This window comes from Gobio gobio, assembly GCF_949357685.1.
Source record: "Gobio gobio genome assembly, chromosome: 19".
NCBI lineage: Eukaryota > Metazoa > Chordata > Actinopteri > Cypriniformes > Gobionidae > Gobio > Gobio gobio.
Genome location: NC_137112.1, coordinates 7,323,773 through 7,336,680, shown reverse-complemented (window position 1 = coordinate 7,336,680; position 12,908 = coordinate 7,323,773). Strand labels below are relative to the sequence as shown.

General features: G+C 38.9%; 1 protein-coding gene across 1 annotated transcript in view; it reads left to right on the top strand.

Moving 5' to 3' along the window:
• r3hdm4 (R3H domain containing 4) overlaps positions 1-3,312 on the top strand; it is a 16,660-nt gene extending 13,348 nt beyond the window's left edge. Inside the window, exon 8 of the mRNA XM_079844011.1 lies at positions 1,260-3,312. Coding sequence (XP_079700137.1) covers positions 1,260-1,363 — 104 coding nt within the window. The 3' untranslated portion in view covers positions 1,364-3,312. The remainder of the gene's footprint in view (positions 1-1,259) is intronic.
• The last annotated feature ends 9,596 nt before the right edge of the window (positions 3,313-12,908 follow it).

Below are 12,908 nucleotides of genomic sequence, written 5' to 3'. Positions count from 1 at the left end.
CAGATTTCAGTTGACGAAAATGAATGATAAAAGCGTGATAAGTCACAAAAGACAATTGAATTACTGACAGGATGTTGTGCACGCGCTCCGAGCGCAACACGGACAAGCACAGCTTTGTCCTCGGCTGCACGTCAGATTAATAGACTACAGAAATATATCAAAATGCCAAGTCGAGTATTCACGTAAACACAGTAGATGTTCACTCACACAAAGAGGATTTATAACTCAACCTCACAAAGCCCTGCACAATTAATTCCATATTGCAATTTATTTATTGTTTTCTGCATATGTGTTTTTTTTAGTTATGGACCTAATAATTACTATTGTTGAAATTTTATTGGGGAAAAAAGCATGTTTTTTAATAATAATTTAATATTATTTTTTTCTGTGGCTCTTTTGGAAAAATGCATTAACCAAAAATGAAAAAATGGCTCTTTGGTCAAAAAAGGTTCCCGACCCCTGCATTACGCCTATGGAAAGTCCCCATAAAAGATGAAAACACTACATGTGTGTGTGTGTGTGTGTGTGTGTGTGTGTGTGTGTGTGTGTGTGTGTGTGTGTGTGTGTGTGTGTGTGTGTGTGTGTGTGTGTGTGTGTGTGTGTGTGTGTGTGTGTGTGTGTGTGTGTGTGTGTGTGTGTGTGTGAGTGAGTGAGTGAGTGAGTGAGTGAGTGAGTGAGTGAGTGAGTGAGTGAGTGAGTGAGTGAGTGAGTGAGTGAGTGAGTGAGTGAGTGAGTGAGTGAGTGAGTGAGTGTGTGTGTGTGTGTGTGTGTGTGTGTGTGTGTGTGTGTGTGTGTGTGTGTGTGTAAGTGTTGGTGTGGGTGTGTGAGTGAGTGAGAGTGAGTGTGAGAGTGTGAGAGTGAGTGAGTGAGTGAGTGAGAGAGTGAGTGTGAGTGTGTGGGACTGTAAACTGTAGTTTGGTTGCTCCATTTAATGATTTTGTCAATTATACACATTAAACCTGTTTTTGCTTTAGTTTTAATAAATAAATTTGCATTTATTTGATTCAGTTTAGATTTGAACTCAGTGATGTTACATACTTCATAATATTAACAATTTTAAAAGTTCTTACAAAAGTTTTCAAATGCATTTTAACAGCCTGGAATAGCAGGTTAACACCACTGACCATTTTTTAATTGACCCTCAAAAATGTTGATATTTTAATGTATTTTCACAACTAACTGTAGAAACTCAGTTTTACCCGTATCTTCTCAATGCACGTGTGACCTAAGGAAAAACTAAAGTGTGTGATTTTCTGCAGGCTCTGACTGTAATGGTGCTCGACAGACTGAGGTAGTCAACAAACAGGAAGAGTTCCTGCCTCCTCAGTCTCTGCTCTCTGCCTACCTGGAGCAGTTGAGCTAAGCTGCTATGAATCCTGACCACAACCAGTACCCTTACTGTTCATCCAGCCAGAACCGGCACCTCTGCCCTTTACCTGGCCAACATGAACTGTGCGTGTGGCATTATGTCATAGGACCTGACCTGCAGGCCTTGCCCTTTTAGGAGAGACTGCGCTAACTAGAGTGATGATCTCTGTACTCAGTGTCACTATCTCTTTCATTTATTTTTTAAATGCATTTTCTGACGTTTTGGAGCACGTATGAGTAGATGTTGTTACATGATCTGATTCTTTTTCCGTGTTCCAGACAGACTTTTACTGTCATGGCATCTTTGTATACAAGTAGAAGCATAATTGTGTATGAACTTGAGAAGAGGCAGAATATGATAATTTATCATTTTTTTTGTTTTTGATGTTCATGATCTTAACATGAAAAGCCACCTATAATCACAGTCAAAAAAATCTACAACTCAGGCTCCTACAAAATGGCACACATATCACAAATCTCATGAAAGTTATGCAGTTATTGTACCTGTACGATGTGTTTTTTTTTACTGCACAACATTTTACAATTGACATGCTTTTGATTTGTGCAGACTTGTAATTCTGCTAATTTACTTCAGCCAATCCTGCCTGACAAGAGGGATGTAGTCCTTTTATATCCAGCATTCAATAAGTTAAAAGGTTAGTTCACCCAAAAATGAAAATAATGTCATTTATTACTCACCCTCATGCCGTTCCACACCCATCTTCGGAACACAAATGAAGATATTTTTTGTTGAAATCCGATGGCTCAGTGAGGCCTGCATAGGCAATAATGTAATTTACACTCTCAAGATCCATTAATGTACTAAATCGGTCCATGTGAGTACAGTGGTTTAATATTAATATTATAAAGCGACGATAATATTTTTGGTGCGCCAAAAAAAACTAAATAACGACTTGTATAGTGATAACCGATTTCAAAACAATGCTTCATGAAGCTTCGGAGTGTGTCGAATCAGCGAGTCGAATCATGATTCGCGTGTCAAACTGTGACGCTGGAGCTCCGAACCACTGAATCGACTCGCTGATTCGACACACTCCGAAGCTTCATGAAGCAGTGTTTTGAAATCGGTTATCCCTATAAGTCGTTATTTAGTTTTTCTTTGGCGCAGCAAAAATATTATCGACGCTTTATAATATCAATATTGAACCTCTGTACTCACACGGACTGATTTAAATATGTTTTTAGTACATTAATGAATCTTGAGAGTGTCAATTGTTTTGCTCACTATGGAGGCCTCACTGAGCTATCGGATTTCAACAAAAATATCTTCATTTGTGTTCCGAAGATGAACGGAGGTCTTACGGGTGTGGAACGGCACGAGGGTGAGTAATAAATTACATTATTTTCATTTTTGGGTGAACTAACCCTTTAAATTTGAGTAAAACAGTACTTGTTTGTTAATCTGCAGTTATCAGGTGTCACACACTTCTTTTTTTCTGTTAAGGATCTGCCAACATGCCCTTAACAACTATGCCTTACCTGTACATGCCATATTTGTCAGTTTTGCATTTTCGTATTTATATATTGAGCCTTTACATCAAGTTTATTATGGTTTACATACAGGAGAAATCTTTTAATGTTTTATACCATCAAGAGTCCTGAGACACTTGAGCAGTTCTTGCATTGGTGATTACAACCAAAGTGTGTATGTGTTTGTGTGTGTGTAGTGCTATTCTCAAGCATCAACTTTCATGAATGTGGACTTTTACTTTACTCTCAATCATCTAAAAACCAGGTGTGTTGCACCCTTTTACGATGAAGGGTGGGCTTTTTAGAATAATATTTATACTTTTGTGCGAATATTTAAGTTTAATGCCATTTATTTTATGGTGGCAGAACATAAATACACATAATAGAGCACTTCATTGTATTTAGTTTTTGTCTGGCAAGTACCTGTTGAAATATAAAGCTTTTAACGCAGATAATATTGTGTGATTATTTCATGGATCGAATGCAAGTCATGTGGACTACACCATGAAAAAAAAAAAAAAAAGTTTGGTTAAAGCTTGGCTTCCTGTATTCACGTTGTTGTGAAACATTAATTTACAAACAAGCTTTAAAGGCTTAGTTGAAAGAACACCATGTCCTGTTCAAGTTCCCATTCTGTCTGTAGTTTCCCCACAAAAACTAAACATTCATCATAATTTACTCACTTTTGATCTAAACCTGTCTGACTTATACTTTCTGCTGTGAATTGAATGAATTTAAATGTTTAGGTGAATTATTTTAAATGATGTACATTCAACTTTTTTTTTCTTATTTTTAAAGATTTTAAAATGTTATAATTGATTGACTGTCAATTATAAAATGGATAGTTCTGGACAGTGTTATCTTCCAAGATATAATAGCATCTTTGCAGTGGTGGGCCGTCAGGGCCATAGACCGTAAAAAAATATGGACGACGCGACTTCATTGACTTCCGCTGACCAGAGTTGAAGCTTTCGTAGGCCCGCTCACGGCGCTGACATCTTGGGACCGAGTCTGCGCAGTAGAAAGCAGGAAGTAGAGGCGCAATTATCAAAAGCTCGCCCACAGTCTCACAGATGCAGAACAATTCATTACGTTGGTGTGAAATAAACAGTTATAGTGTAGAAATTAAGGCTAAAGCTCCAATCTCCTCCCAAAAATCCAGAAAAAAGTCCGTTAGTGCCTTAGTGACAATTTCACTCAGAGAAGCCGTCAATCTCAGCTGTCAATCATGACGTCACACCCCCCGTTTTTATAGCATCAAAAACTAACTAAAACTAAACTTATTTAAAAATCGAACACTTGAAATGAAATCATCATAATAAAAACTGCCTAAAATGACAGAAACCATCTTTAGGAAACAATTATTTGAAGTGTAATTGAATTGTTTAGTGTGTCTCGCGTCCATTCTAATACATGGAGAGGCGGGGTTTAGGAGCTATACTTGTTTATTTCTAAAGAAACATGACAATGTATAAAAGGCTCCAAAAAATAGGCTAACGATTGCGTCATAACTACGCGACTCTCGGCGTGCAGTAGAGAAATTAACGTATAGACAGGAGGAGAAGCTCGCAGGCAATCTTTTACTGTCTATGAGGCAATCAGCGGGAAGTGGAGGCATAAAGTCCGATAAAGTTAAGGGAGAAGCATGTGGAGAAGCCCATAGAGAGCCAAAAGCAACGGGACAAAATATTTCAACAACGCAATTCAGATTTCACTTCGCACAACTACTAGAGGACTTACAACTGTCAGACAGGTTGCTCACGTCACATCTACGTCGACAAGCTCAGTCTGAGTCTGTGCAGTACATCAGCCATCAGGAAGTGAGTCCTTCTACTTGACTTCACTTTTTCTCCGTGAAGTCTATGGGGTCGCTGTGTCCATTTCTTTTACTGTCTACAGGTGCTGGTCATATAATTAGAATATCATCAAAAAGTTGATTTATTTCACTTATTCCATTCAAAAAGTGAAAGTTGTATATTATATTCATTCATTATAGACTGATATATTTCAAATGTTTATTTCTTTTAATTTTGATGATTATAACGGACAACTAAGGAAAATCCCAAATTCAGTATCTCAGAAAATTAGAATATTGTGAAAAGGTTCAATATTGAAGACACCTGGTGCCACACTCTAATCAGCTAATTAACTCAAAACACCTGCAAAGGCCTTTAAATGGTCTCTCAGTCTAGTTCTGTAGGCTACACAATCATGGGAAAAGACTGCTGACTTGACAGTTGTCCAAAAGACAACCATTGACACCTTGCACAAGGAGAGGCCACACACAAAAGGTCATTGCAAAAGAGGCTGGCTGTTCACAGAGCTCTGTGTCCAAGCACATTAATAGAGAGGCGAAGGGAAGGAAAAGATGTGGTAGAAAAAAGTGTACAAGCAATAGGGATAACCGCACCCTGGAGCGGATTGTGAAACAAAACCCATTCAAAGATGTGGGGGAGATTCACAAAGAGTGGACTGCAGCTGGAGTCAGTGCTTCAAGAACCACTACACACTGATGTATGCAAGACATGGGTTTCAGCTGTTGCATTCCTTGTGTCAAGCCACTCTTGAACAATAGATAGCGTCAGAAGCATCTCGCCTGGGCTAAAGACAAAAATGATTGGACTGCTGCTGAGTCCCAGATAGCAACATTGTGTCGGTCCAGATCTGGCCCACATCTGGCACTTGTGGCATACTGATCTGGCCCACATGCTGCGTGGAATGATGGCCCTTGAGTGGACCACTCCTGTTTGCCAGATTTGGGCCACAAGCAGGCCAGAGCAATGCCAGATGTCAGCCAAGAGCAAAGAAATAAACCAGAACTTGACCTTATCTGAGCCACAAAATCTGTGTAGATTATATGTGGAGTCATCTCAGCCTTAATAAACCTGTTAACAAGCAGAATCACTGAAGGAGAGAAGAGAACAGAAAAAGAGACGAGCAGAAAGACAAGAACTACAACTGACTTCAGCCACAGACTTAGATGAAATCAACTGAAGATAAAAGAAGACATTAAATCTCTGAAGATCTCAGCAGAGGAGGATTAAACAACTCCATAAACAGCATTACCAGCTTCACACATTACTAACCAGACTGACTATATTTCTGTTATACGACTACAGAAGCTCTTACTGAGAATTAACAGAGGTTTAACTCAGCTGTTTGAAGCACCTCGCTACCCACTTTAACATCATCATCCTAAACATGGCTGCCAAAAAAAAAACAGAGCCTAGTTTTGTGCTATTAGGCATCCTAAACTTAGCTCTAAAAAAAAAAACCGAGCCCAGTTTCGTGCTAATAGGCAGCCGTGTGATGAGGTGGCCGAGTGGTTAAGGCGATGGACTGCTAATCCATTGTGCTCTGCACGTGTGGGTTCAAATCCCATCCTCGTCATTTGGTCTCTTTAGTGTTCGAGAGTGCCCAGCAAGGCTGTTTGAAGCACCTTGCTACCCACTTTAACATCATCATCCTAAACTTGGCTGCCAAAAAAACCCAGAGCCCAGTTTCGAGCTGGCAGCCGTGGACTGCTAATCCATTGTGCTCTGCACGCGTGGGTTCGAGTCCCATCCTCGTCGTTTGTTCTCTTTAGTGTTCGAGAGTGCCCGGCAAGGCTGTTTGAAGCACCAGCCGTGAGACGAGGTGGCGGAGTGGTTAAGGCGATGGACTGCTAATCCATTGTGCTCTGCACGCGTGGGGTTGAATCCCATCCTCGTCGTTTGGTGTCTTTGGTGTTCGAGAGCTGTTTGTCTTTGCTGTTTGAAGCACCACTTTAACATCATCTTCGTAAACTTGGCTGCCAAAAAAACCCAGAGCCCAGTTTCGTGCTAACAGGCAGCCGTGCGGCGAGGTGGCAGAGTGGTTAAGGCGATAGACTGCTAATCCATCGTGCTCTGCACGCGTGTGTTCGAATCCCATCCTCGTCGTTTGGTGTCTTCGGTGTTTGAGAGTGCCCAGCAAGGCTGTTTGAAGCACCTTGCTACCCACTTTAACTTTAACATCATCATCCTAAACTTGGCTGCCAAAAAAAAAAAAACCTGACCCCAGTTTCGTGCTAATAGGCAGCCGTGTGACGAGGTGGCCGAGTGGTTAAGGCGATGAACTGCTAATCCATTGTGCTCTGCACGCATGGGTTCAAATCCCATCCTCGTCGTTTGGTGTCTTTAGTGTTCGAGAGTGCCCGGCAAGGCTGTTTGAAGCACCTTGCTACCCACTTTAACATCATCATCCTAAACTTGGCTGCCAAAAAAAACCAGAGTCCAGTTTTGTGCTACTAGGCAGCCATGTGACGAGGTGGCCGGCCGTTCCTTCCAGCGATCGGCCGGTCTAACTATTCCTAACAAGTCCTAACGCAATCGAAACAAGTCCTAACACATTCCGAACACTTCCGAACGAGGTCCGAACAACACCTAACTAATCCGAACAGATCCTAACGCACATCCGAAAACTCCGAACCGATGGGGCAAAGGAGCCAATCAATTCCTACAGAAAAAGAGCCAATCAGCAATCGAGTTGACATGGAGGCCAATCTCGATTGGCTGATTATTTCCGTGACATTCCCACTGAACTCACAGAACATCAACTGCGATCCGAGGATTAAAGGTAACGTTAAGCATTATTAAATCACAAATTCATGACAATAGTGTTAACCTATATAGGTATATTTGTTCAAACATTAATTAATTTTTTGGAATAAAGGTTAAAGGCCAGTTCACTTAACATTGACGTGTGACAGTTATGCTAGTTAACATTACCCTCCATGGCCCGATTTCTTTGGGAAAAAATATTATTTAACCCCAATTAATATATATATATATATATATATATATATATATATATATATATATATATATATATATATATATATATATATATATATTAATTGGGGTTAAATAATATTATATATATATATATATATATATATATATATATATATCCATCATAAAATATGTCGACCCCTCACCCCAGATCCAGATGTTGGTTTGTTGTAAATACTAGTGTTTTCGAACTGTACTATAGTATTTGTGGTAATTTTACAGTTGCTTTGGTAATATAACAACCAACGTTATAGTAATATAAACAAATACCCAATACTGTACACATTTTTCCTACAACAGGGTATATTATACAGTATGTGTTGCAGTGGTAACACTTTAAGATCAGTTTCAGTAGTTACACATTAGTAACGTTAACTGACATCAACTAACTATGCTTCGTTAGCATCTTCGTTAGCATTAGTTAATGAAAATACAGTTTTATATCACAAACAATAAATGGTATAACTAATAACTGTTAACTAATATAGTTAACTAATATTAACCAATGAACCTTATAGTAAAGTGTGACCATTACAGTTTATCAGTTTACTATATATATATATATATATATATATATATATATATATATATATATATATATATATATATATATATATATAGTAAACTGATATATATATATACATATATATTATATATATATACAGTACACTACAATTTATTATAGTATGACACAGAAACACTAGTATTTACTATGAATTACTATAGTATTTTTTCCTGTGGGGTCAATATATGCATTAGAAAATGTTATTAGTGTTTAGTTTTTTTTTGTTAGTTTGTTTTTTACCTAGGAGCACTTGAATGATAGGCATATTGCCTGAACAAAAGTGCTCTAACTGCACAGTCTCTAAGGTTTTAGTATATAAAATAAAACTTTTAACTTTTCATTTATTTTAATAATCAAACATATTTATTTACATATTGATGCACATGCATATATTTGTTTTATAAAAAGATATTTCATTTTGTATTTAATGTCAGGTGATATATGTATATATATTTTTTTTTGGTGCTGTGACTTAGAGAGTTAAGTTAACAGCGTGAACTACAAAGACTACGATATAGATTTCAACCATTTGTTGGACTGTAGAATAATATTATGTTCCCCAGATCTTTCGGGGTAGACGAAAGTGAATGAATTAAATTAAATTCTACAGCCCAATGTTGTGAAAGTTGTTTTGGATACATATATGCTGCTAGCTAGCTATTTTATTTGCAAGTTTAAAATGCATTTTGTCAAAACAGATGTTCAACCTAAAAAAAATTCTACTCTTGCTATATTAACAAAACCAATAGAAATGCACAACTACATTGATTTGTTCCACAGTATTTTTCAGATATGACCAAAACAGGCAAATCCAACGCCTATTGGAATGACGTCTGCCATAGGTATGCCCAGGGAACCTTCCAGTTCACTACAGGCAAAAGGCCTGGAAGCAAAAAATGGAAGGAGGCATTGGAGTGGATTGATGCCTGTCCCCTACAAAAGGGGAATAAGGTGGACCTGTTTGGCAGGCCTATAGTGTGCACTTGTGGGTTCCACAAGGTAGGTATACAATATTATATATATCAAAGGCATGATAAGTCCCTGTATCATGTAATAGACTATTTTATGGACCATAACAACTTATCTGTTATCTGAGTGCACAGTTCTGCAGAATAATTGATTAAATTATCTAACATGAATAGTATGGCCTTCTTTTGTTTCTAATCTTTGTTTTCTTCCAGTCAACAGATAAGGCAGGGCTAGGCGGCAGCACAGAGGAGGCGGGCGGCAGCACAGAAGAGGCGGGCGGCAGCACAGAGGAGGCGGGCGGCAGCACAGAAGAGGCGGGCGGCAGCACAGAGGAGGCGGGCGGCAGCACAGAAGAGGCGGGCGGCAGCACAGAAGAGGCGGGCGGCAGCACAGAAGAGGCGGGCGGCAGCACAGAGGAGGCGGGCGGCAGCACAGAAGAGGCGGGCGGCAGCACAGAGGAGGCGGGCGGCAGCACAGAAGAGGCGGGCGGCAGCACAGAAGAGGCGGGCGGCAGCACAGAAGAGGCGGGCACATCACAGCAAGAGCAAGGCATTTAGTGTTCTCTCTGTGGTGTGGTTGTGGAGGCAGAGAAGTTCTCTGAGCACCTCTCTGACCACCATGCTGAAGAGAAGTGTGACACCTGTGGGGCCAGGGTCCAGGGTGCTGTTGGACTACTCCAGCACATTGAGTCCAGCCATTATGGGGCCCTGTTGGCTCCACGTGCAAGCCCTTCAAAAATGACCACACCATCTCCGTGCCCCTCACCATCTCCATGGCTGGCACAGACACCAGTGTCTCCATCCTTGCGGCCCACTCTATCCTCACGCTCTACAGCCCTCACCACCACCACCATCACGGCCCACTCCATCTCCACGACCCACTCCATCCTCAAGCCACTCTCCAGCTCTACAGCCCTCACCACCACCACCATCACGGCCCACTCCATCTCCACGGCCCACTCCATCCTCAAGCCACTCGGTTAAGGCGATAGACTGCTAATCCATCGTGCTCTGCACGCGTGTGTTCGAATCCCATCCTCGTCGTTTGGTGTCTTCGGTGTTTGAGAGTGCCCAGCAAGGCTGTTTGAAGCACCTTGCTACCCACTTTAACTTTAACATCATCATCCTAAACTTGGCTGCCAAAAAAAAAAAAACCTGACCCCAGTTTCGTGCTAATAGGCAGCCGTGTGACGAGGTGGCCGAGTGGTTAAGGCGATGAACTGCTAATCCATTGTGCTCTGCACGCATGGGTTCAAATCCCATCCTCGTCGTTTGGTGTCTTTAGTGTTCGAGAGTGCCCGGCAAGGCTGTTTGAAGCACCTTGCTACCCACTTTAACATCATCATCCTAAACTTGGCTGCCAAAAAAAACCAGAGTCCAGTTTTGTGCTACTAGGCAGCCATGTGACGAGGTGGCCGGCCGTTCCTTCCAGCGATCGGCCGGTCTAACTATTCCTAACAAGTCCTAACGCAATCGAAACAAGTCCTAACACATTCCGAACACTTCCGAACGAGGTCCGAACAACACCTAACTAATCCGAACAGATCCTAACGCACATCCGAAAACTCCGAACCGATGGGGCAAAGGAGCCAATCAATTCCTACAGAAAAAGAGCCAATCAGCAATCGAGTTGACATGGAGGCCAATCTCGATTGGCTGATTATTTCCGTGACATTCCCACTGAACTCACAGAACATCAACTGCGATCCGAGGATTAAAGGTAACGTTAAGCATTATTAAATCACAAATTCATGACAATAGTGTTAACCTATATAGGTATATTTGTTCAAACATTAATTAATTTTTTGGAATAAAGGTTAAAGGCCAGTTCACTTAACATTGACGTGTGACAGTTATGCTAGTTAACATTACCCTCCATGGCCCGATTTCTTTGGGAAAAAATATTATTTAACCCCAATTAATATATATATATATATATATATATATATATATATATATATATATATATATATATATATATATATATATATTAATTGGGGTTAAATAATATTATATATATATATATATATATATATATATATATATCCATCATAAAATATGTCGACCCCTCACCCCAGATCCAGATGTTGGTTTGTTGTAAATACTAGTGTTTTCGAACTGTACTATAGTATTTGTGGTAATTTTACAGTTGCTTTGGTAATATAACAACCAACGTTATAGTAATATAAACAAATACCCAATACTGTACACATTTTTCCTACAACAGGGTATATTATACAGTATGTGTTGCAGTGGTAACACTTTAAGATCAGTTTCAGTAGTTACACATTAGTAACGTTAACTGACATCAACTAACTATGCTTCGTTAGCATCTTCGTTAGCATTAGTTAATGAAAATACAGTTTTATATCACAAACAATAAATGGTATAACTAATAACTGTTAACTAATATAGTTAACTAATATTAACCAATGAACCTTATAGTAAAGTGTGACCATTACAGTTTATCAGTTTACTATATATATATATATATATATATATATATATATATATATATATATATATATATATATATATATATAGTAAACTGATATATATATATACATATATATTATATATATATACAGTACACTACAATTTATTATAGTATGACACAGAAACACTAGTATTTACTATGAATTACTATAGTATTTTTTCCTGTGGGGTCAATATATGCATTAGAAAATGTTATTAGTGTTTAGTTTTTTTTTGTTAGTTTGTTTTTTACCTAGGAGCACTTGAATGATAGGCATATTGCCTGAACAAAAGTGCTCTAACTGCACAGTCTCTAAGGTTTTAGTATATAAAATAAAACTTTTAACTTTTCATTTATTTTAATAATCAAACATATTTATTTACATATTGATGCACATGCATATATTTGTTTTATAAAAAGATATTTCATTTTGTATTTAATGTCAGGTGATATATGTATATATATTTTTTTTTGGTGCTGTGACTTAGAGAGTTAAGTTAACAGCGTGAACTACAAAGACTACGATATAGATTTCAACCATTTGTTGGACTGTAGAATAATATTATGTTCCCCAGATCTTTCGGGGTAGACGAAAGTGAATGAATTAAATTAAATTCTACAGCCCAATGTTGTGAAAGTTGTTTTGGATACATATATGCTGCTAGCTAGCTATTTTATTTGCAAGTTTAAAATGCATTTTGTCAAAACAGATGTTCAACCTAAAAAAAATTCTACTCTTGCTATATTAACAAAACCAATAGAAATGCACAACTACATTGATTTGTTCCACAGTATTTTTCAGATATGACCAAAACAGGCAAATCCAACGCCTATTGGAATGACGTCTGCCATAGGTATGCCCAGGGAACCTTCCAGTTCACTACAGGCAAAAGGCCTGGAAGCAAAAAATGGAAGGAGGCATTGGAGTGGATTGATGCCTGTCCCCTACAAAAGGGGAATAAGGTGGACCTGTTTGGCAGGCCTATAGTGTGCACTTGTGGGTTCCACAAGGTAGGTATACAATATTATATATATCAAAGGCATGATAAGTCCCTGTATCATGTAATAGACTATTTTATGGACCATAACAACTTATCTGTTATCTGAGTGCACAGTTCTGCAGAATAATTGATTAAATTATCTAACATGAATAGTATGGCCTTCTTTTGTTTCTAATCTTTGTTTTCTTCCAGTCAACAGATAAGGCAGGGCTAGGCGGCAGCACAGAG